Below are 26142 nucleotides of genomic sequence, written 5' to 3' on the forward strand. Positions count from 1 at the left end.
GATGAAATGGCCACCACGCTGGGGGAGCATTCTTTCTCCCTCAAAAAAAAAAAAAAAAGAAAAAAGAAAGAAAAAAGAGGGCCTACTATGAACTATCTGGGAATACAACAGTGAACAAACCAAAGAGGTTTACTGCTGTTAAGGGTTGGGGTAAACAAATAATATATTTCACAAGTAAGTGCTTCAAAGTAAATTAAGCAGTTAAGGACATGGGAAAATTGTTATTTTAAATATGGTGGCTAAGGCAGTCTTCTCTGGGGAAAGGACAATTGAGAAGGGGCTTGTATTATGAAAGGAAAGAGAAGAAGGAAAATATTCCAGCCTATGTAAAGTGGTATAGGTGGGAACAAGTTTGGTTTGTTGGAAAAATTGTTACGAAAACCAGTATAGCTGGAGTGTTACTTGAAAACGCAGAAAACCAAAATGGAAAAGAAACGTGGAAACACGTTTCTAAAAACTTGAGTAAGGCCGTTTTTCTTTAACTGAGCAAACAAGAGTTACAGTCTGTGTGACTTATTCTCTAGTTGCCTACAGGCATTACCTTCAAAGGTCTTCCTTAACTGCCCTTTGACAAATTCCAGTGTTATCTATTTTCCAGCCCTTTCGCAATCCTTGCCCCTCTCCAGTATTTCAGAAATGTATGAGAACCCATCTCGGACCACTCTTTGAAATTGGAATTCGTGGCCTTTCCTCACCCCCTTCCCCCACTTTATTCTCTCTCAATATATATGAAATTGTATGCATTTACATATATATGTATATATAATTGTCCATGAGAACTGGAATTTTCGTGTTTTAATTTTCGCCGTATCCCCAACATTAGATCTACAACAGTGCCTGACATACAGTTGGCGCCCACTGTCTATATATATATAGATATATGTACACATATATACATACATACACATATATGTGTGTGTATAGAGAGAATGGTAGGATGGTGTATGAACTAATGTGGACTAATTGTGCGAAGCGGCCTCAGGTTACACTAATAGCACGTTTCCTGCCCTCTGGAAATAAAGGCTTCAAGTAGCCTGAAGGTGACGTGCTTCAGTTCTCAAAATGGGAAAGCAAAGGTTCCCACAATCCTCAGAACGCGAATTTCTCGCCAGAATTCAAAATGGCGGAAGAAGGTGGGGCCTGTCCCACGGTGGGCGTCACAGCAGCGTTCCTTTTCCACACCGCGGCCCGCCCGGCCGCGCCGTCAGCTGCCCCCCTCCTCCTCCCGCCAAGCCTTTGCGTGCAGTCGCCTGGGATTGGCTAATCGGCTGGTGGGGAGGGGCTGCGAGGCCGGGATGGGGCATCATCACTTCCTGTTGTGGGCAGTAGTTTCCTGTCGCTGCTTGGTAACAATGGGGGAGATAATGGCTGCCTGAGCAACGTTTCCCGAGCAGGCGCTGGAGTAGAGGCGGGTCTCAACCAGCGACTCATCGGAGGCGGGCTCGAGAGCGGCGACGAGGGAGGCGCGGAGGAGCCTCGGCGGCGGCGGCCCTTCCGATCAGTCGGATCCCGACAACTAAAACCGAGTAAGTGAAGCCTTGTGGGGACCCCGTGAGAAATGGATGGAGAGCGGGAGGAAGACAGCGAAGAGCTGGCTACCGCTTTTTCTCAAAATGGCCTGAGTGGCCTGTCGTGGCGGAGTCTCAGCGCTGCTTCCGGACCCCAGGCGCCGGTTGGTCAGGGGGGCTCCGTGGCGTAGTCGCCGCTGCCATTTTAGTTGGGTGTATAGTCGACAGGCTCTCTGAAGGGGATGGTGCTGGGTAAGTACTTTCCCTTTTCGGCCGCGCTCGCCGCAGCCCCGGCCCTCCAGAGCCTAAAGAATTTGGGGGCGATTTTCGAGTGTTGGCCTCAGGCGTGAGAATCCCTAATCGTCCCAGGATTTTCTCTCCTTGGTTCTTGGGAGGGTTCCCTCGCTTCTCCCCGCCCCTCTCACACGGTGGGCTTGGGTTTGGGAATAAGGGAAAAGCAGACTGTTCTAAGTCAGATGTTGGGAACTCTCGGGCCTTTAGATTTCCCAGGTTTTGCCAAACCCCATTTTGAGCACTTCTGCAGGGCACTATCAATTAGGCGCCCCCTGGGGCCATGATGACATCTTCCCTGAGGATCTGAGGCAAATGTGGTTTACTCCCTCGCTCGAAAACCCCTAGAATATCCTTTCCCAGATATCAGTGCAAATGTCCCCCTACCCCCCAAAAAGGAGGGAAAAGCCATTGCGTGTTGGTTGTTTTTCCCGTGGAAAGGGTGGGAATTGGGCCAAATGCTTTTCAAGTTATTTTCCCTTCAATCAGCCAACCCCTCCCCCCTCGAAAAATGCCTAAGGGTCTTGGCTTCTACGGGCGGTACCTGCCACGTACGCCCTAGCTTTAGTAACTAGTATTAACCGGTTGGGCTTCTGCTTCCTGAACACTCAGTCCCTTTTTCCCTTATGCTGATTAATTTCAAGATGGAGGAGACAGCCACGTTCCTTCCCTAGACAGTTTCACCATACTTATTCCACAGGTTAGTCCGGGAATCTGAGGCCTACCAGGCTTGTTAATTAGGTCAGTCTTTCGTTTGGGGGCAACTGGAAGCATTTATGTCAGGTTGTCATCCACTAATTCCAAAGCCCCACGATAATTTTTTGTTGGAATAAGGAGCCTGCATTTCCTGAATGACAATTAACCGCAATATCTTTGGGTGATTGAAGGAAGAAATAAATGCACTACCACTAATAATTTCTTTGATTCTTCGTGATTAAAGACAAAAGGACTACTCATATCATCCTATCAGGTACATTATGTCCATCCAGGATTTCTTGAGAATAGGCAGGCACAATTATAGTTCCCCCACACCAAAAAAAAAAGTCGGTTTTCTAAATTGTAAAAATAAAGTGTCCAGGAAGACCAATGTAAACACTTTTTAAAATACGATTTTTGGACCCACTTCTCTGAGTGAAGAATATTTCATCCTGATGCTCTTTTATACTTTTTAGTCTCTCCCTTAGGCCAGGCCACTGCTAGGACTACTTTACAGAGGTAACTGTAATGTGCCAAATAAGTTCTTGAAAGTAACTACCTGAATCTGAAAATACTGATCTGATAAAGTAAAGCGAATTTTTAAGCAAGCTTACATTAAAAGCTAGATTGGAAATCTTGTATCTAACATAAGATTCCTGGTTCTTTCTGACCTTAATCTCCCCAAATATCTTAATACTAATAATGAATTAGACTGGGTAGTGGTGTGCATGTGTGCATGTGTTGTGTATGACTAAAGTATATAGGATGTGTATTTGTTAAGATGTGTCTATTTCAAAGAAAATATCTTATTAAAGAGGAAGAATAATGGATTCTCTTTTTTTCTAGAGCAGAGAGTGAAGAAAACTAAAATCCAGTTTATTGTATTACAATACTATGTCATAACAGTCAGGTAATTTATTTTTTTGTTGCGTCTCCTGATGATTTATGTATAGAATGCATGCTTTAAAATGTATTCTGTTTTGCAGGCCCTGTAATTGGATGGGCTTATTTTATATATGTTAGTTGCTGTTGGGCATGCTTCATGATGAGAATGTATTTTGCACTGGTGATTCAAAGGGTAGTGTTTCTGAGTAGCTGGAACTCACTAGTGCTTTATCTGTGAATTTTCCTCTTTTAAAATAATGCCTGAAGTTCACCAGTACTTAAGTAGAACAGAATGAACAAAGTAGAAATTTGTTGGCTTAAATCATTGTTGGAATGGGGTGGGTATAAATAAATACTATTTATGTGTTCATTGAATAGCTAAGTAAAATGTCAGTAGACTTTCTTACAGGAATATAATCTTGCATTATTTTGTGTGTTCTATTTTTTCTCCTTCAAGATCCAAAAAGTCATAATTAATATATAATACTCTAATTGGTATTGACTCTTTTCATCATCATCATCATCATCATCATCATGAAAGTAGCCACATAATTTATTGCCCTAGCCAGGATGCTTTTAAGAGCAAAAAGGACATTATTAATAATTATGCCTGGACAACAAGCACAAACAGGATCATCCCAGCCAAACTGCGATGGGTAGTTAGCCTAAATTCATAACTAACTTGTGTTGAATGCCTATATGATCTAGGTGGGTCCTGTGCTTCAAATGTATGATTTTATAATCATCACAGCAAACCTTCATGAGGATGTTAACTATTTCACAGAGGTGACTGAAGACTCTGGAAAGAGATTATTAAGAAATGTGTCCTTAATTAAATAGCTAATAAGTGGTAGAGCCCCCATTTTAACCCAGGTCTGTCTAATGCCTGCAGTCACTAAACTTTTATGCCTCTGAACTTAATTGCTCTCTATTAGATCAGAAATGCAAAGAAAATGAAAGGTGGTAATAAAAAAAATCTGTAGGTTATATTGCATCAAGAACTTGTTAACACTTTTAAAGGGAAGCTGCTTTTATGAAGCAGGTGAGACATATTTAGCAATTATCCCCTCTTTTTTTGTCTGTCATGGTTCCTGGTTCAGCTATTACTGTATACTTCGACAAACAATTTAAAATCAGGAGTGACTTTATGAACTGTCTTAATTATAAAATGACATCTACAAATGTTAGGCTGCTTGGATATATTCTTTCAGGTTAGTGACCATGTAATGAAGCCTTAAGGGACAGTAGGTCAAATGGAATAATAATGTGTATATTACTTTTTCCATAGCCCTAGTGGATTGGGAAACAGAGCAAATCACTGACCAGGCTCCTGTTCTCTTAAATTACAAATTACAATGTGAAAAGTCCTGTTAAATCCAGACCAATGAGGTGCTAGAATTTTGGGGCACTGTCTTGGTCTGGGACATGTTTTTCTATTGTCAGTATAATTCCTTAACATTTCTGTATAACACAGAAGATTTCAGAGGGAGCCATTTTACATAATCCCTTGAGGTTTTGATAAGCAGTGTTAAAAAAAAAAAAAAGCTTTTGTACCTGTGTCTTATTTTTGTTCATCCTTGAATATGGAAGTTTCCCAGAAAGTCAAGCAGTCACTTTTCTTTTTATCAAAAGAAATATCTATTAGATAAAAGTCTTGGCAGTTCTAAACAATTTAGGGATATATTTATGAACTTGTGGTTTTGTCTCTGAAATATATATAGTTGATATTTAGTTGTATATTTTCTTGTGTTTTAGTTCTCCAACCCAAGATTTTAATTTCATTAAGTCATCATAGTACCTACATGTGTTGAGACAAATAACTGTAGACAGTGTGTGCTGTGTGCATAGATTTGTGGACCTCTTGAAATAATTTCATCACTACAGGTTGGGCTTGTGTTACGTTTGCATGGTGATGAATTTTCTGTAGGGGAAAGGGGATATTGTGTTCAATGTTTATAACCTTTTGTGGAATGAAAAGTAGTCTCTTTTTCCTCTTGCTCTCCTTTTGCCTGTAGGGAGAAAGGAGTTAATTCGATTATAATTTTCATTTTTTATTGACTAAAGTTACCGTTAGTGTCCATTGCATCTAAGGTAACCATAAAATTTATCCAAGTTGGATCTTTTGAGATTGAAAGAAGACCCTATCAAGTATGACAGGACAACAGGTGGAGACTGCTGCTGTACAAACTGGGGATATAGAGTCAGCTTTGTCATTTCCATTTAGAAGCACTGGTACAGGAAGTACAGTTGTCAGCATGTTTGGTTCTGGAACACAAAATTGGTTTCCTCAAATAATGTAACAGTGATTTGTGTAGATATTTTCTTTTTGGGGCAAGTGATTTTAATTTTAAAAATTGGCTTCACTCTTTTAAAAAGTTAGTTTTTGATCAAAAACTCATGTCCTTGAAAACAGTACTTGATTTACCAGTTATCACCAAAATTGCTAGTAATCAGTGATTTTATATTAATAACTTTTTATAAATACATGAACCTCCTAGCTTTGTGTCTTGTCTGTTTTACTTCTTGCGAATACAGTCAAACCTTGGTTCTCAAGTGTCTTGGTTCTGGGATAATTTAGTTCTTCAACCAAGTCCATGAAAAAAATGTCTCAGTTGTCTAACAAAACTTTGGGTCTTGACTCTCTTTGGCTCTCAACCTGATAACCTTTTCATGCTAAAACCTGTATGGTGAGTCACGTATCTCTCAGGTAACAGACAAATCACTTCTCCAGTGGTTTTCCAGAACCAATTAAATTCGAGAACCAAAGTTCCACTGTAATGAGAAGTAAGTCAGAATTGAGTTTGTATGGGTAAGACCAAATTCTAATTTAGTGACTTAGCTCAGTGAAATGGGTAATCAAAGATTAAATTCTCTGTCTAAAGTACTTGAGTGAATTGAAATGTCATGTAATGGCTTCCTTTTAAAACTAACTTGACCCTATGAATTGGCAGCATTTGGCTTGGTCTCTGTCCTTTGGTTTGACTTCCTCTTGATCCAACTGTTTCACAGGGTTGTGGTTGTCAAAATTGTGAGCTGCAAGTCAGTAGACTCCTTGCAAAGAGATTGGACACATGAAGGGCATTTCTGAATCCTGTTGAAGTATTGTTCCTCTCCAGTGATAGAAATAGAATATAAGTGAGGTTAAGCTAGCATTGCTATGCAAATATATTTTATAATCTCATATTGCTGTAGTATCAGCAGTGCTGGAGCCTCTGGCAGCAACCTCTGGTGGGCCAGTACTGGAAATAATCAACAAATTGTGTGGGTGGTAAGAAGTATCACACAGTAAGTAAAGACAGTGAACCATCAACCCTGCACTGTTTTTAAAAGTGGAGTGCTTCATATTTCACAAAGGTAAGATAGTTACAAAAAGGGATATAGAAGTACATGTGAGTGAAATGGCATTGAGAAAGCATAGCCTTTAAGCTTATGTCCTAGTTATTCACGTTTCTTACTGTCTTATTCATAGTCATGGATTCACAGAACTGGTAGATACTTCATAGATAGTTTAACTCAGTACTCTAATACTGATGGGGATCCTGAGGTGCAAGTGGTTAAATGAATTGGCCAAATTTATGTAACTAGTTAATGTTATATCCAAGACAAGAATCCAGTATCTCCTGTTTTGTTTTTTTCTTTTCACAGAGTTGAATATCACCCTGCTACTCACAGAATAAAAAAAAGCTACCTGGTTGTGTTCAACCTTTTATTTGTCTGTTACAAACACCATAACATTTTAAATAAACATTCTATATATGAATCCTTCCCAACACTTTTGGTGCCTACATATGTGATGGTACATTATGTCCTGACCTCAAATTCAGCAGTTCTTTTGTGACTTGATTTTTTTAACTGCATTATTTCTTATTTTGGTGATGGTGTTACTGAGCTAACTTTTTCTTTATTGATGAGGATAGCATACCATTAATTTACATCTACTCTATGAGATTCTTAGCCCTGTGAAGTTCGCAGGTGATCTGAGAAATAGAAACTCTTTTCTTAAATGTTGTTACATCTATTGGGTGTGTACACATTTGTGCAGGACTAGGGTTAAGCCATAACGTCCTAGCTAGTTGTGATCTCGAACTTGTGCACCCGACAGATGTAATGGTATTTCAGAAAAGAGTTTGTATCTTATACATCAGCCACCTACCTCCTCAGGGAAGCTCTTGCAATAATGCCTGTCCTTCTCTTTTCAGTGACACATTTTTATGTTGATACATATGTGCCTTTTTTTTAAATAAGCATATTCTGCTTGAGAACACGATTGAGTTTAGAACTTGTATGAACACGTGCAAAAAAATGCTCAACATACTTTAGTAGTAGGTCGATATTAGATTACTTTGATTCCTCCCTCCCTTTTTGTTTTGAAAAGACATTTCTTCCACACTTAATAGATGTGGCTTATTTTTAAATTCATGCTCAAGCAAGCATTTGAATTTCAAAATTCAGTTTTGTAAAAGTCTGTTTTCTTATTAGGTATAGTTTGTCCCTTAAGTCTCCTTAATTGGGTGCTGTGATGCAGTATGTCCATTGAATACAATGTGTGTGCTTATTGTATTGTGACTGCACCGGGTCTCCTAACCAGTTAGTATTGATCAAAATGTTTTAAGTAACTTGTCGCCCTAACATCATAAAGAATTACATTTTTTAAGCATTGGTGTACATGGATTAGGAGAATTAAATGGAATACTTGTTAGCAGTGGTCAGAAACACAGCCTGAATGATTTATGTTAATATATGATAATACTTGTAGGAGCAATGGAGATTGGTAGCAGTGCTTTGACATTCTCAAGGTGAATAAATTCTGTTTTCAAGTCCCTAATTACAGTTAATAAATCTCAGGCTTGGTTTTCTTCCTGGCTTTTAGTCCTCAGAATTAAATTTACCTGACACAATCATACACTTAGCGCCAGTAGTTTTTGAAGTGACTGGGCAAAATTTCTAATTTGGCTATTTGTTTCTAGGAGTAGATTTGTGTGTGTTGGCACAAACTATGCTGACAGAGATAAGGTTAATAAAATATGCTATTTATCCAAGGGACAGCTGTATTTAAAACAAATATACTGAAAGTTGACTGGTGCAAACATTCAGTCCTGCTGGGTTTATACTGCTTATAAAGGTGTTTGTCATTTTGGAAATTTTTATACCATGAGTGAACCTGGTATAAAAAGGTCATATGGAGATTGAATATTGTAGAAGTGCCTATTGGGGTAGAAGGAATGTATTTTGAAGTGTATATGTAGTCTTGGGATATATTGGGAGGCAATTGTCCATTTAGTGGAAAGTTGACTGAATATGGAATCAGGACACCTGGATTTAATTACTGGCTCTTTCACTTACTAGCCACATGGCCTTTGGTAAATCACTTCCTCTCTCTGTGCTTCTGTCTCTTATCTGTAAAATAGAGGTAATGAGACCTACTTCATAGGAATGTTGTGAGGGTTAAATGAAATACAGGTATAGGTGAAGGGGCTGTGTAAATAGAGTGGTGGGTATTGCTTATTACTAGTGGGAAGAGCTAAGTGATTTAAGAACATTTATATATTTTTCCTCTTAAGTTGTTCTATTGATAAGTTTTTCATAGAAATAGTTAAGTTTAAACTTGGCCGATGCTGATTGTATATGCAAATCAAATTTCATGCACACGAGTATCATAACTGAGAGTAGGATAACAAATAGATTTAAATGCCTCTCTTTTATGATGATAGGAGCTCAGGGGTGTGTGAGGATTCTTTTTACCTCTTACTAGTTAAACTGGAAATGTACCACAGTGTTGTTGATCAAAGTAGACTCTAGAGACTGATTTTGTTAACATAATTCTTCACTAATATTTTCACACCAAAATGGACAGAGATTATGTGATCATTTAGACTGTGGTCCCCGACATCTTTGGCATGGTGCTTTAACCTTTTAACATTTTAGTGTTCCTTTTCACTTAACAAACACCAGTGACATTACATCTACCAGGACTGAACTTGTGGTTTAGAGCTATTACGTTTTTCCATTATATGCCACTTAAGTGGTAAAAGAGCTGCTTAAAATGAGACCAGGTTCATTGGGTATGTGTAAGACTATTTTTACAAGGCATCTGAGGGCATTGCTTATGTTCAGGATTTCCTTCTGTTTCAAAATGCACCTGTGGCCACTGGACACTTGAAATGTCACTAGTGTAGCTGTGGAACTGAATTTTAAATTCCCTTTAATTTTAATCAAGTGAAATTAACTGAAGCAATATGAAACTTATTTTTCATTTAACACAACTCAATCTGGGAGAACTGCATTTCACTTTAACCGTTGCTAATTTAGCATCCAGTTTGAGATGTGCTGTGAGGATAAAATGCACATCAGATTTCAGAGACTTGGTATCAAAAAAAAGGAATGTAAAATACTTCACTAATTTTTATGTTGATAGCATGCTGATATGATGTTTTTTGTTATGTTGGATAAATAATATATATTAATAAAATTAATATTTCAAAACTATGAAAGACTAGATCAGGCACTGAAGAGGGAATGAAACGGGGAGAGCCTAAGAAGGGACTGAGGGAACAGCATCATCAGTAGAAGTGTGAAGGTATTGGGTTGGCCAAAAAGTTGGCATAGTTTGTTCTGTACAATGGCTCTTAATAGTGCTTAATTCTCTTTGACTTCATTCAAAACAATTTTATTAGATTGTATTGTGACAGCTGGCATATCAGCATGCATTTTAAAAAAATCAAAATCGGTGAATTTTTGTGCAGCCATTTTAATATTGAAAATAGAAGAAAAGGCACATTTTTGGCATATTCATGCTTTATTATTTCAAGAAAGGTAAAAATGCAACTGAAATGCAAAAAAGAAATTTGTTCTAGGTATGGAGAAGGTGCTGTGACTGATAGAACATGTCAAAAGTGGTTTGCAAAGTTTCTTGTACTATCGACATTTTGACCAAACAATTCTTTGCTGTGTGGCTGTGTTATGCATCAGAAGATGTTTAGCAGCATCCCTGGCCTCTACCCACAAGAAGCTGGAGATAGCTGACATACTCAAAATACCCAAATCAATAAAGTTACTGGTGAAAATGGAAAACATGTCTTTTATTTTACAGGAGAAAATGTAATGGACCTTTTGACTAACCCAATAGTAAATCGCAGGTTTGTTGGCAGGGGATGGGGCAACATAAGTGAATTGGTTGTCAGTAAAGTGTCCTAACAAAATTCTGTCATTGGAATATGTAGCTTACATTGGAATATGACCTGTAGGCCCAGAACTGAAAACCAAGAGACTTATCTGTTCTTAGTGATGTTTTAGTTTAAAGGGTTTTTTGAAAACAGTCTGTTCAAACTTCTACTTAATAAGGAATCCTCTCTTTAATATAAAGCCTCTGCTTGAATATTTCCAGAAATGGGTAGTTTGCTTGCTTCAAGATGCTGATTGCATCTCCACTTTGGGACAATTTCACTAGGTAGGCTATTAAAAGAAGGAATTAAAATTGTATTAAAAGAAGTAATTATATGCTTCCATATTTCTTCAACTATTGGCCCTAATTTAACCCTGTGGTTTTGCTCTTTCATGTTATAACTAAATATTTGAAGATGGTAATCATATGCATTTTTAATCTTGTCTTCAAACTAGATATTAAACACTAGTCTGAGAAAGCAACATATGACTATGTTAGGTTTCAGAGGCAGCCTGGTCAAATAGGCTTTTTGTTTAGCTTTTGTTAACTAAAAACTTTAGATCTTATTCATGTAAACTTCCAGGACAGCTTTTTCCCCTCCTCTGAAGTACTCTTACTATAGGGGGATTTTAGCTGCATAACCCTTAGTAAAATGTTGAAGGTAACATTGCTCCGTAATCTTGGAGGGTGGTAGTCAATAATGTGAAACTGTAAGTCTTAAACTGTATTATCCTCAAGGTCCTTGCTACTCAAACTGATCCTAGGATCAGTCACATCACTTGGAGACTTATTTAAAATGCAGACTCTCAAGCCCCACTCCCAGCCTACTGGATTAGAATCTACATTTTAAAGATAGCATAAGAAACCTTCTCAGTCTCTTTACAGAGACCAAACCAAGACTAGTCAGTGGCATTGTCTTGATGTCCCTGTTATAAAGAGGTTCTCAACTCTGACTGTACAACAGAATTACCTGTGAAATTTTTTAAATATTGCTGTGGGTGAACCCCAGAGTAGGCTCCTCGGGTGATTCTATTGTGCAAACCAAGGTTAAGAACCATCCCTTTGTAAAGCATATGAGGTTAATTTGGCAATGATCCTCACTTCTGGTGAACATACTTTTTTTTCACGGGTTTGCAATATATCTTGACAGTATACTGCAGAATTTTCTCTTAGGTTTACCATCAGATTTTTGCTGTGCTATAGTTTATAGGCTTCACTTTCTTTGGAGATTAGATCATTTTAAAATCTAGTATTTTAGTGTTCTATGTTCTGTCATTTCCCAAAGCTTAACATTAGGGGTTTTGCAGTTTGGACTTTTGGTTCTCTCTTTGAAAAGTTTGTTTTTTACAAATTTCCAGTTGCAGGGTGGTTTTTCTTACTGAATAAAATAGAAAGAAAATAGACATTAGGAGCTTCTACCTTACATCTTCTGTTACTATATTAATAACCTCCATCCCACATACTCAGTACAAGACCCTTTCTTGTTTTAGATGCTGTTTTTCAAAGCCTTTTTAAAAATCTGTCATATCTTTTCAGGCTTCTGTTCCTTATGGGCTTTAACTGCCATGAAGCTATTAAGACTTTGTGCTGTTCCTGTAACAGTCATTGGTATATGAGTTTTCTGTTTACCTTTGGTTCATGTCCTTTAACTGTCAGAATGTATCAAACGTTTTCTGCCATATTTGAAATATTTGTTTTTAAAGCCTTTCCACCCTACTGAGTTGTACTTTTTATAAATTAATTTCAGAAGTCATTGATCCTTCACAAGTGGACTTCATCCTAACTTTCATATTATTAGCATTCAAAATATTAACTGCTTGAGTACATTAGCCAGATGTTACTGTGGTTTTCTTTGATTTGAGGAATTGCAGCTGAAGTACTTTTTCTTTCGTGCTTTTCCATATTTTTAAAATTAGCTGCTTACTATTACCAATACCTAATTGTATTACTTAGCTACATGTGGGAAAATGTGGTTTCCCTTTGTTACTTTTTTTTTATTGCCTGGCCCATGTAACTTTTATGATTGTTTTATTTAAGTCGTCTTAAGTTTCAGTTTTCTTAACGTTTCAAGTTAGTATAAAAAAGAACATCTTCCAGAAGTTTCTGTAGTTTAGGTTTACCAAAATTAAGGATTCTTGCCCTGGAAGATGTAGCTCAGTTGGTTGGGTGTTGTCCTGCAAACCAAGAGGTCATGGGTTTGATTCCCCATCAGGGCACATGCCCAGGTTGCAGTTCCAGTTCCATCCTATTCAGGTCGGTCACATGCGAAAGGCACCCAGTCTAGTACTATTTCTCTCCTCTTTCTCTCCCCCTTCCCCTCTCTCTAAAATTAGTAAGCTGTCCTTCGGTGAGGATAAAAAATAAGGATTCTTAGTTATGAGACCAGGAAGCTCTTTCCAAAAATACTAAGGTTACCTTCCTAACCCCTTCTTTGATGCCTCCATCTTTGTTTAAACAGTGATAGGATAGTTCTAAGAATAATGATCTAATGAAAAAAACAATGGAGATCTAGATGTGCCCATGTCTGGACTAAAATTTGTGTAGGCTCTACAGGCAGGTAGAGAGGCTTTTTATTTATTTATTTTTTATATCGGAAAGGTTTATTTTTATCTTTCTCTTTAGTATTGACTTGTGAACATCCAGGTGCTTCACATGTTATATGTGAGATTAAATCTTAGTGTCAGGATAGATCACCTCTTTACCACAAGTCAGATTATCATATGTTCTTAGTATTAACTTTTTTATTTTGTTAATGTGAACTTAAGATCAATCTGAAGTTGGAGAAAAATAATGAAATTTTTTGTTTGGAGTCTTTAGATTGTTTACTACTAGTTCATTGAGAGTGTGTGGAAATCTACTAATACAGCAACTTCTTAAGGTACATAAGTAGTGAATGATAATTAAAAATTTTTGGCTAGTTTTGTGTACTATCTAGAGAAGGGCTTGTCAAACTTTTTCTTTGAAAGGCCAGAAAGGAATTTTTTTTTTTGCTTTGCTGATCAAAAAGCAAAACTGAGCATATTACATAGTTATTTATATAAAATGAGAGAAGCCAAATTTCCACCAAGTTTTGGTAAAACAAAATGTAAAAAAAATAAAATGCAATTTTTTTCAAGTGTTTTATTATACAATGCAATCTTAATGCTGAGTTTATAGTAGAAATAAATGTTAGTAGAGAAAGTTCAGAATGGATATTTCCCCCAAAATAAAGATTTTGGGAAACATGTATACAGAATTCTTTTAAAAACTTACTATTCTAATTAACAAAAGCAATGATTCATACCTTTTCCAGAGGCAACTTAGAAATAAATCAAGAAGACATCCTTGATTTTTAAGATCCGTGTAAATTATGCAGAATTGCAAGGAGAGGGGCAGATGTATGAGTTACACATCCACAGTCACATGTATCGGAAATTAGGGTGATGTTTTGTAATATATATCTACTAATGAGAAGAATGGCATTCTTTGGGTGGGGGGGAATAACATTTTGCTTAATTAGGGCTAAAACACCCTTGTCATCAAAGTCATTTGCAGATGCTCATCTAGCACTACTCACTGAAAATGAGCTATTCCATATTTCATTTTTGGAAATGTCCTCTCATACATACAGGTATTGCCGTCTAATCAATCCACAAGCATGTAATTTTCATTAAGCATATTCATCCCTTAGAAGGCATTTATAGAATTCTGTTAGGTTCTTCTCTTGATATATTTCTCTTTTAGCATATCCTTACACTGCAGGAATATTATTTTCAGTTGAAGGTGAGATGGAAGTTCCTCAGTTACACAGTTAAATGGATTTTGAAATAAGGAAGTTTTCTTTTTACTTGCACAGAGCTCCAAAAATCCTCCTGGAACTGTAGTTTGTGCTCAGAAAATACATCTGCTCCAAATTTGTATGAGAATGCAGCTCTCATTTCTTTGATAGCACAAGGAGCACATAAAGCAGCTTGACATTGTGATCCCAGTGTTAGTTATTGTTGAAATGACTTTACTGCAGGTTAAGTGTTATATATAAACACTGTTTTGCCTGTAATTTTAAGTTGAATTCATTAAGAAACATCATGAAGTCTGTAGCAAAAGCTAATTTCCCCAAGTCATTTATTTTTCTGTAATGGTAATTGAAGGTGGGTTTTCTCATTCAGAAAAAAATTCAGTCTTGGACCTGGTAATAAAAAATCACAATAAAACTTTACCAATGCTAGGCCATTAAAATGACCAAGTAGTAGAGCAGGAGAGCAAGTTAGGATATTTAGTTTTTTGTTTGTTTGTTTGTTTTTTTTTTTTTTCCGGACCAAAATTCACAGAACTGATGATGGAGAAGTCCACATTAATGAAGTTCATCATTGACACTACCGGTGCAATAATATGATGGATTTAATATTTTTCTGCAGACTCCCTGTTGATGGACAATATTATCAATAACCACAGACTTTAAACACCTTACATTTTCACAAGCTTTATAAATTCCAACTAGGTCTTTTTCTGCTGTACACATTTTGCCACTGTTTTAGTTGTAATACATCTTAGCAAATTCCCCTTCAGGTTGTGCTGAATTAGTGTTTTCCCAACTTCTTTGAAAACATTATTACCTGTAGTTACTCCATGCAGATTCGTAGAGGCTACTTCTGTGGCTCAAACTCCTTGAATAATCAGCACTTGACTCCGTGAATAAACAACAGTGAATATAGTGAATAGTATTAGTTACATTTGTGGACTCATTATGAGCCAAGGAAAACCATTCAAAATCATTTGCTGCCTTGTATCTAAATTGATTGTTGACATATTGCAATATCCTCAACTTTTTGAGCAACTGTAATCACCAAAACACTAATAATCTTAAGTTTATTTTTTCTGGACACGTTTCTTTAACTTCTGCAATCAGGAGCAATTTAACTCACCATCAGTAAATGATTTTCCTTGCTTAGCCAACAAATGAGTCACTGGAAACTTGCTTTGAAGCCTCATTTTTTTATTTTGTGAAGAAATATTTTGTGATTAGGTGTTTCATTTTAATTTTTCTAATTTTTCAGACCATACCTTTTTTCTTTTTTTCACATTTTTATTATCATTCAAGTACAGTTGTCCCCACCCCACCCCAGCCACCCCTACCTCCTGCCCCCCCCCCATATACCTTTCTTTTGAATTAGGAATATTGTGATGAGTACTTAGTCTGATAATATCAATGTATATTTTATTACTTTATCATAGTTATAGTGCTGCTGTTGCATAATAAACACAGTTACCATCTAATCTGGCAACAAAATAGCCCACACTCCTCTGTACCTTTAAGGGTGACATTCAAAGTCTACCTTCTCTTGATTTGACATGATGAATGTGCACCTGTAATTTTTTTAAGTGCCACAGTATAGTGATGTACATGGCACTTGAAATGCTGTCAAAGTATAATCGCATCACTGCAGTTTACAGTGCACAGATCACCATTGCAAAGCAGTGAGAATGCCATGTAGTCTGTCACAACTACTCGATTCTGTCAGCATGAAAGCCATAGACAATATACAAATGAATGTGTATGAGTATTTGAATAAAATGAACACTGAAATTTGAATTTCATATAATTTTCACACATGACAAAAAATTCCTTAAAAAACAAAATATTTAAAAGTGTAAAAATCATTCTTGGGTCTCAAGAAGAAAAAATAGGCACCAGTACTTAATCTGGCCCATGGGCTGTAGTAACCCAGCCCCCGACCTGGTCTTTTCCTAGTATAACAGGGCTTTGGGGGAGTTTTTGTGTTATGAAATTTCATATGAGGTCTTAAAACCCACGTCTTGAACTGCATTCTGGATTTTCACAAACTTGAAACTGTTCCGTATGTAGAATACATCCTGACTTGTGTTTTCAAGATTGATCTCCTTTCTCCTTTTAGATAATTTTCCACTTGTTCATCAAGATGGAAAGCTCAGATTCGAATGATAAAGGAAGTGGCGATCAGTCTGCAGCACAGCGCAGAAGTCAGATGGACCGATTGGATCGGGAAGAAGCTTTCTATCAATTTGTAAATAACCTGAGTGAAGAAGATTATAGGCTTATGAGGGATAACAATTTGCTAGGCACTCCAGGTATGCAATATGTAGCTTAAGAATTTATGTATGTAATTTGCTGGTCTTTAAAAACCAACCTGTTTTGAAAATCAGTTTCTTTAGCCATTATCAAGTTTGATTTTAATGCAAGAATATAGAATGACATTTACTGCTGTATTTGTTACCTGATTCTGTTGACTCACATTTGGAATTATCCTATATCACATTTTTAGTTATGAATTTTATTTTAAATTATAGTGAGCTGATTTGAAAGGAGAGGAGCTGAACAGTTTTTTGTTAGATTATTTAAATTACTAGAGATGAGTAAGTGTGGAAGAGCTAATGGGATCTTTAGTTCCTAGGACAGACTTACTCTGTTTTGTCATCTCTGATTCCCTGAATATGTCCCAGTCATAATCCTCCAGAGCTAGCTAGCCTTGGGTAAAATTATCAATTATTCAGAACTTTGTGTTTGGTTATTCTTTTTTGTCCAGTTAGTTCCCATTTGATCCTAGTTAAAATCCACTATCTCCCATCATCTTCATTTCTATTTAATTTTACTAATCTTTGAGTGATTGTGGAAATTTTAAAAGGTCAGGTGTTAGGTAATGAAAGGAAGTGCATTTTGAATTAATAGTACCAAATTTGGATCAGAGTGTCTGAGTCAGCCTACTGAGCCTGCCATTTATTAACATGTCAGTCTCTCATTCAGTCTTGGTTTCCTTGTTTTAAAACCCAGATAGTAATATCTACCTCCCAGAGTTGCCGTTTTAAAGAATGAGGTATTATATGCAAACACATTTAGTAAACTAGAAAACCTGTACAAATGTAAGTTGTAATGTCATGCTCCCAAAGAAATGATTTTTACCTGGGTTCCCTACTCCTTGGTTTTGGTTTTTATTTGTAATTTGCCAAATATTTTAAAACCATTTTCAGGTGAAAGTACTGAAGAGGAGTTGCTGAGAAGACTACAACAAATTAAAGAGGGTCCACCGCCACAAAACTCAGATGACAATAGAGGTATATTTTTTTGCTTTGCAAGGTGTGGGTAGAGGATGGAATGGATAAAGAACTTCAAACAGTAAATGTCAGCCACAGATTGTCCAGAAATGGCATAAATTAATTTGGTGCTAAGTAACTGCTCGATAAAAAGGGAAATGGCATTTTCTTGATACTCGGTAAGAATATGAATATGTTTTTTTTTTCTGCTTCACCTTTTGATTGTATGTGTTAATTGGGTCATAGTGAGAAATGGCCTATTTAAATGTGATATTTTTTTCTTCATGATTTTCTACATCCATTGAAATTCCCTTCTACCTACTGGATTATTCCTTCCTAATAAACATGTGAGTTCCTCACAAGCATAAAGAAATGCTACCTCCTCTAATCTGCATTTCTTGCCCCTTACTGGACATTGGCAATGCCGGGAAGGCATTTTTGGTTGTCATGACTGGGAGTTTGTTATTGGCATCTAGTAGGTGGAACCAAGGATACAGCTACACATCCTAACATCCTAATGTTTCTCTCCCAGTGTGAAGTAGAGAATTTCACTATGTAACCTAAGAGGCTCTAACAGTCTGGCCTTCAGTGTGCCATTATATGTACTGTCCTAGGTTCAGACTATTCATTTGGTCTGATCTCCAGTTTCATGTTATTTTAAAATCCTGGTAACATGATAAAGTATTCTAATACTTTTAAACTTGTAAACTTTGTTTATATTATAATTATGCAGTGGCTACAGCAGTCTTGTATTTTAAAACATCCTATATTATCAAAGGCACTTAAACCAAGAGCCTCGAAGAAATGTTACAAACTAATGAAAACTTGACAAAAATGTAGTTTACACTAAAATACTAGTCCTATACCTTAACTGGTGTTTAACTTGTTTGATTACATGGGGGTTTTGACAGTGGGCTGGAAAACATTGTCTTCTGACAGTCCACAGTGGTATGTTAGGCCCTTTTTATATGATGAAGCACTGAAAGTAGACTTCTTCCAGATTCCCTTTTAAGAAAATTCTCTATTTTTTTTTTGAGATGAGCTTGCTCTCTCAAAATGAAATTAAAAGTTTTCTGCTTTTACTAGCAGCTCTATGCAGTATCATTTCTAAAAATCTGTAAATGTGAAATCTGTTCAAATCTTTGTTATTGTTTTCCTAATACAGATTTTCAGAGCACTGTTCTGATTGTCCTAATTTTAGCAGTTCTTTTTTCTCCCCTCTCATCTCCCCTTTTTTTAAACAGGTGGAGGAGAATCTTCAGATGATGTGTCCAATGGTGACTCTATAATAGACTGGCTTAACTCTGTCCGACAAACTGGAAATACAACAAGAAGTGGGCAGAGAGGAAACCAATCTTGGAGAGCAGTGAGCCGGACTAATCCAAACAGTGGTGATTTCAGATTCAGTTTAGAAATCAATGTTAACCGTAATAATGGGAGTCAAAATCCAGAAAATGAAAATGAGCCATCTGCAAGACGTTCTAGTGGAGAAAGCACAGATAACAACAGCCAAAGGCAAGTGGAAAATCCACGATCTGAGTCAACATCTTCAAGGCCATCCAGATCAGAACGAAATTCAAGTGAAGTGACAACGGCAGAAGCCCCACCTACTAGAGGTCAGAGAAGAGCAAGAAGCAGGAGCCCAGACCATCGGAGAACCCGAGCAAGAGCTGAAAGAAGTAGGTCACCTCTGCATCCCATGAGTGAAATTCCACGAAGATCTCATAGTATCTCATCTCAGACTTTTGAGCATCCTTTGGTAAATGAGACTGAGGGAAGTTCCAGAACCCGGCACCATGTGACACTGCGACAGCAAATAAGTGGACCTGATTTGCTAAGTCGAGGTCTTTTTGCAGCTTCCGGCATAAGAAATGCCTCACAAGGAGCAGGTTCTTCAGACACAACTGGCAATGGTGAATCTACAGGGTCAGGACAGAGACCTCCAACCATAGTCCTTGATCTTCAAGTAAGAAGAGTTCGTCCTGGAGAATATCGGCAGAGAGATAGCATAGCTAGCAGAACTCGGTCAAGGTCTCAGACGCCAAACAACACCGTCACTTACGAAAGTGAACGAGGAGGTTTTAGGCGTACATTTTCACGTTCTGAGCGGGCAGGCGTGAGAACCTATGTCAGTACCATCAGAATTCCAATTCGTAGAATCTTAAATACTGGTTTAAGTGAGACTACATCTGTTGCAATTCAGACCATGTTAAGACAAATTATGACAGGCTTTGGTGAATTAAGCTACTTTATGTACAGTGATAGTGATTCAGAGCCTAGTGGCTCAGTCTCAAGTCAGAGCGTGGAAAGGGCAGAGTCACGGAATGGGAGAGGGAGTTCTGGTGGTAGTAGCAGCTCTGGTTCCAGTTCGAGCTCCAGTTTAAGTTCCAGTTCCAGTCCTAGTTCCAGTTCCAATGGAGAAAGTTCAGAGACTAACTCAGAGGTGTTCGAAGGTAGCAATGAAGGAAGCTCATCATCAGGCTCCTCAGGTGCCAGGCGAGAGGGTCGACACAGGGCCCCAGTGGCGTTCGATGAAAGTGGCTCTTTGCCCTTCCTTAGTCTTGCTCAGTTTTTCCTCTTAAATGAGGATGATGATGACCAACCTAGAGGACTCACCAAAGAACAGATAGACAACTTGGCAATGAGAAGTTTTGGTGAAAATGATGCATTGAAAACCTGCAGTGTTTGCATTACAGAATATACAGAAGGCAACAAACTTCGTAAACTACCTTGTTCCCATGAGTATCATGTCCACTGCATTGATCGCTGGTTATCTGAAAATTCTACTTGCCCTATTTGTCGCAGGGCCGTCTTGGCTACTGGTAACAGAGAAAGCGTTGTGTAATTAAGATCTGGGCTCTCAGCTACGTACCTGGTATAGTGATGGGCAAACAGGAATCACTTGCTCCGTGTCCACTTTTTGAGTGGTGCTTACATGAAAAGTTGCAACCTGACTGAGTCATTGCTTTGTGAATGAACCACCATCTTTTCTCCAATTTCTGTCCCAGGATAAAAGGAAATATTGAAAAAAGCAACGTTTTAGGACATAAAATCTTATCTCAATATCAGTAACTTATATATTACTGATGATTTATTGTATATGTTTATCAGTTTCTCTTTTGTTATCTTAAAAGATCTGCCTTAGCAATGGCTCTTATCTGCATCAAGTTTCCCACGCCATAGGAGAGAGGGGCTAAGGAAATTATCAGTTTAGACTAAGTTACAGTATGTGTTTCATAAGTGATTGCTTAAAGCTATACCATTCCCAGTTATTAGTTGGCACAAATTCAGCTCCATGCTGAATATCATTTGTTCACCTCTCAGACAAGGTGATATTGGATATGTCAGTGTAAATAACACTAAGGTTAGATCTTCTAAGTGTATAACTGTCTCCTAAGCCCATCACTGTGGCACACTTTAGAGTGAGTTTATAGTTTAATTGAGATATTTATCTTGTGGAAATATTAAAAAAGCCTATGCTTGTGTAAGTGAAAAAAATCACATTCATTTGTTTAAAAATGTAAAGCTATTTTGTAGAGGCTCAGTACTTTTCCAATGCACTGTTGTAATAATGCATAAAAAATTGTAAAGTACCATGCATAGAAATGAAAGAAAAAAATGCTTTTTGTGAGCCAACATAGTAAAAAAAAAAAAACACACCAAACAAAGTACAAAGCTGCTTTTGTAAGTGTGTACGTGTCAAGAGCAAGACATATCTATAATATTTAATGTATGTGAACAGCTACTGTGACATGCAAAGGAAAGGTCAGGGTGCAGAATTGAGCTGCACTGAAGACCAATGGAGAGTGTGTACTTTAACTTGGATTTAGGCAGGAAATGAAAGACTGGAGGAGAAAAGAAAACTACTCTGGAAGAATTTTAAAATTTTTCATGAAGACAGCAATACTGGTTTCTTATGGTGAGATCTTTGACACAGTATTCTACTTGAGCAGATGAAGTAGATCAACAACTTTGGCAGAGCTCTGGTTTAAGAAAAACCACTACCACCTAGCACAAGTTACATTGTTGTTTTTACAAGTCTGCTCCTCAAAGAAGAAGGTGGAGGAAGGAGACCATAAACCACTTTTGACATAGGAATTGGTACAGATGTGTGTACTAATAGGAAAGTCTCGAATTTGCATTATTTTCGAGATTTGTCATTAAAGGTACCAGTGCACACTTGTTAATACTTCATTACTATATCTCTAACATAGACTTAACACTTCACATTTAAAGACCAGTTGAATAATTAAGAGATTTTTATCCTTTGTAGAAAGTGAGTTGTGTTGGGTTATTTGAAATTCAAAATTATGATCGTGCTGCCCATGTCTGAAGATGAGACCACTATGGTTTGTGGGCCATGCACTTTATGTTGTTTCCTTAGTAGTAAAACAGGTTTGTGAAGAACCTCACTGAATTTCTCTTTTGAGGCTGGCTGGGATTAGGATTAGTCTGATGGTGGAGGACTGTTGTTTGTTTTTCTGGGAAAAGCTTATGGGTCCAAAGAGGAATTGAACACATCCTTGGCCTTTAACAAAGTGAGCTGATGAGCCAGGCATAATCAGCTACTTAACAAAATAAACAAGTCTGCTTTAGGAACTATCTGGTTACCTTAACTGCTATCAAATTAGCTGTAAAGCTCACACTTTGTCATGTTTTCCTCTCACTTTCAATCCTACCTAAGTATCAAGGAAATTAACTTGTAAATATGGTAGTTGTTTGCTAAGGATATGTACTGCTCTTGCAAGGAAATAATGTTGAAACAAAGCTTCACTTATTTTTTTTAATATAAGCAGAATCACTGTTTATGGCGCTTATATAATACATTTTATCTTTTTAAAAAATTGTCCATGTAATAGTCAGGATTCCTTTATATTTGTGAGCCTCCTTGTCTTTTTCTAAGGGTGTAATCTATGGTTTTCAGATCTGCAGGGTAGTCCTGATTGGCTAAAAACAACCCCATTTTCTTCTTGGTACAAAGTGTCTCATTACTCTGGGGGTGTTCATTTTATATATAGTTTAAAAACAACTGCAGCTCATTCTAAGCATAAAATTATTGACAACAGGTACCTCCCTAACCTCCCAAGATGTATTACTCATTTGTGAAGTATTAAAGTATGAAGTAACTCATGCAGAATCTGGTTATGAATGTAGATATTGAACCTATTCATAAACACTGGAAATAGGATTTTAAGTTTTTAGCCCTCGGTAGAATGCACATATTGGGCATGTGCATGTGGACACCTTTTTCAATAGCACTCATTAATTTCCATTGGATTGTGTAGAATGGATACAAATATTTTAGTAGAATTTGCTACTTTTTTTTTGCAAGATCCATGACTAATATATGCTTACTAGTGGACATTGAAGACAAGGTCATTTATAGGTGTCTGATGAACAATGAAGAAGAAAGATCTTTTCCCACCAGCATCCAAACACCTGTTCCCTTGAGGGGGAGCATTTTCTTGCAAAAGACTTTACATTTTGTTTTATATCTTTGCACTTTTTCTTTATTAAAGAAACGTTCTGTCCTGGAACTTCATGCAGTAATAGGAACAAGATAAAACAATGTTGGGAGTTTACATTGTTAAAAGCATAGGGAAAAGTACTAAAAAAATGAATATCCTTGAATATTTCAGATGTTTTTAAAAATTCACTAGTCTGAAACGTTTGAGGTGTTTTGTTTACCTCCAAGCAGCTGGCAAGGTTGTGATTTATTAGTACTAAATCAAAATTGAACAAGTTAGGTTTAAAGTTTTCAACTTTGTAGCAACACTAGAAGATGAGCCATGTTGTTAATTTGGAATATTTGCTCTGAAGAGAACACATTAGTTATACCTCAGTGGTGTTAATGGTTAATGGAGGTGGGGATTGAGAAAAGTGTTCACATTAGTATCGGTGTGTAGGGAATAATTGTACAATTAACAACAAAAAATATTTACCACCACGTTACATATAGGAAATCTCTGAAAACACCATCACAGGAAACTGGTTATCTTTAAGTGTTACCTCAAGTAATTTTTCCCCTGGGAAAATATATCCTTTCTGTGCCAAGATTCTCTCCTAGTGTCAGTGTCTCAAATTATATTTATGGAGCGTTATCAAGAACGCTTAATATTTAACCACCTGCTTCCCAAATGCCCGTGATATGAAATGGGTCGAGCATCAGCCATGACTTGGAGTCAGTTCCCAAAATACCCACGTGATAGGGAGGTGAATGTTGCAAAACACCTCATAAAAGGCCATTTTTACAGCTTGCTAGAATACAGTGGCACCTTGTAGTTGCTGATACTTTTAAAGATGGAAGATATTTTTCATTTCCCCCCTTTGTTCTTTTGTGAAGGAAAGGTATTTGTAAATTGCCTTATTTGAATTTTTAAGTTTTATCTTACTGGCTTTCCTGTCAAATTTATTACCAACATTAAGTACTTAGAAGCCATGTTTGCAGGGCACTTTTATTCTTGTCTTATAAGACTATGCTGATTGCTACTTTCTAAAGTATTCTGTACCTTAGTAATGCAAGAGATTGATAAGGCACATGTTAAAGTGCCAGGCATTTTCTTCCTTAGTATAATTTTTCAGGATGTTTAATATTCACTAAGTGTTGTAATTCATTGAGTTAATTTAGTAAATAATATGCTTTTGAAAAAATATTTGAAAATGTAAATCACCATAACATGCTTTATTTGGAAAGTTACAGTGTAAGGTCTGAAGAACTAGTATTTAACTTATTTTTAAATCAGATTTTTAATAAGCAACTAAGAAACTGCTATGAAAACAACTTTAAAATTTTTAGCATTCTGAAATTGAGTTCTCAACTGGAACATTTCTAAAATAGCTAATATTCCCAACAAGTGGCGATCTCACTTGGTAAAAATAAGTCCATTTTGTATCTAAAACAGCATAGAATAGAATTATTATTGGAGTGTTGGAACTCTTAAGAGAACAACAGTTTATCAGTTTTATGATTTTCATTTCCATATAAGTGTTTTAACTCAAATCTGAAGGAAATAGGCACACCCTCTAACATTCAAATAAAATTATAGTGAGGTATTTGTTTTTGATTAGTATTTCTTGGCTATAAAGGCCCACAATCTGCTTTCTAGTTAGTCACTTGGATTGAGTGATAGATATCTTAAAGACATGCAGTGAAAGTGAACCCCACAATACCACTGTGCCTAATTATTTCAGGGTTCCTCTATCAGTTCCTCATATTGCAGATTTATTCCAATACCAAGGTATGGTTGAACCAGCTGCCCAGCCTTAACTCCATTTACTGCCCCTCTGCTAACATTCTTTTAACTGATTGATTTGTATGTGTTTTAACTCTCCGGTGTTTGGATTTTACCTCTTGATAGGTCCGTTCGTCCCCGGTGCTGCTTTTAAAGATGTAGGGCCACGTGATCAGGTATCAAGTTGAGTAGGTACGCAATTGGCCTAGATATGTCTCTGTGCCTGTTTTATCTTCTCCCAGGAAGAGCTGCTTTGGTATAGATGTTTACTTGGGTTTATATAAAGAACTGGGCAGCAATCTTGGAAAGCTTTCTGAAGTCTAAGAACCCGAAGGGATTTGCAGGAGGAATAGTAACAAAGGCTGCCTTTATGTCTTTGAACACGAAGCACATATATGTATGTTGTATAAGGACTAAAATGATTGTTATACCAGGGCTTCCTGACCTCTGAGAGAGACTTGCAAAAAAAGCAGAAAGGAGCACAAAGTGATGTGAATTTGGTTAGCTTGTTTTATCCAGTTTCTCATTTCCTTGACGTTTACACCTGAACGTAACACCCTTCTCCAGTATCTAGCCAGCAGACTCCTGGTTGGGAAGCCCTGTATTAAATTTTCAGAATGTACCCAGTTTCCCTTTTTTTTTTTTGTACAGTGCTTTACACCTGCTAAAAATTAACTTGTTTAATGCAAAACAAGACCTTGAAAGGTCATCATATTAAAGCTGGTTTGATTATCATAGTTATCTTTTAGGAAGAAGCTTTTTCCCTATGTAAGATGTCATACTGCAGATTTCAAATATAGACTATCAATAAAATGCATGAAGTGATTGATCATTTGTGCTTGATAATCTCTCCTTGGGTTTTTTTCTTAAAAGGGGGAATTTGATAAAGGTGCAGTTTCAAACTGATATCAGATGGACTTGATTGTTAGATTCAAGTGGAATTAAGTACAGCCTTGATTTTGATTCCCCTCACAGCTATGGGTGTGGGCAGTTAACTGGTTTATGGGATGTAACTCCCATTATAATGGCTTAATCTTGGAGTGGTAAAATAAAAGATTAAAGTATATTCCAATATAAGAATCCTGGAAAGATTTATGTAAATGACATTTTAACTAGATGCATCTTTGCTCTTGTAGTTTCTCCATTGCTCTGAACTCCCTTGTTTGACCTTAAATACAAGAACTTGTCTGGGCATGCATGTATGCTTATGCAGCTTTTGTCTTCCGTTCCTACTTTCCAGCCTCTTGCACATGTTGCCTGAGCCACTAAGATGACCTTGTTTCTAAGTAGCTTGCCACATTCTGATACCTGGGTAACCCTTCCC

At 37.0% G+C, this 26142-nt stretch overlaps 1 protein-coding gene across 7 annotated transcripts; it reads left to right on the plus strand.

Moving 5' to 3' along the window:
* Window positions 1–1302: 1302 nt before the first annotated feature.
* RLIM (ring finger protein, LIM domain interacting) lies at window positions 1303–25647 on the plus strand. Of its 7 annotated transcripts, XM_036016690.1 has the most exons (6): window positions 1314–1526; window positions 3342–3405; window positions 6582–6734; window positions 16434–16626; window positions 17524–17607; window positions 18831–25647. In XM_036016690.1, the coding sequence occupies exons 4-6, from the start codon at window positions 16458–16460 to the stop codon at window positions 20429–20431; spliced, it is 1854 nt and encodes a 617-aa protein (XP_035872583.1). In that variant the 5' UTR covers window positions 1314–1526; window positions 3342–3405; window positions 6582–6734; window positions 16434–16457; the 3' UTR covers window positions 20432–25647. The 7 variants fall into 7 exon arrangements, with proteins under 7 accessions (XP_028378537.1, XP_035872583.1, XP_028378538.1 ...); XM_028522736.2 differs by lacking the exon at window positions 6582–6734 and having other exon boundaries at window positions 1303–1526; XM_028522737.2 differs by lacking the exon at window positions 6582–6734 and having other exon boundaries at window positions 1314–1760.
* The last annotated feature ends 495 nt before the right edge of the window (window positions 25648–26142 follow it).

The sequence above is a fragment of the Phyllostomus discolor genome, chromosome X (genome assembly GCF_004126475.2).
Source record: "Phyllostomus discolor isolate MPI-MPIP mPhyDis1 chromosome X, mPhyDis1.pri.v3, whole genome shotgun sequence".
NCBI lineage: Eukaryota > Metazoa > Chordata > Mammalia > Chiroptera > Phyllostomidae > Phyllostomus > Phyllostomus discolor.

Excerpts from the sequence above, each read along its gene's own strand:
- RLIM (XM_028522736.2), top strand. The coding sequence starts at position 16,458 with ATGGAAAGCTCAGATTCGAATGATAAAGGAAGTGGCGATCAGTCTGCA. Across the intron at positions 16,627-17,523 it reads CAATTTGCTAGGCACTCCAG|GTGAAAGTACTGAAGAGGAG; the intron begins GTATGCAATATG and ends AACCATTTTCAG. Across the intron at positions 17,608-18,830 it reads AAACTCAGATGACAATAGAG|GTGGAGGAGAATCTTCAGAT; the intron begins GTATATTTTTTT and ends TTTTTTAAACAG.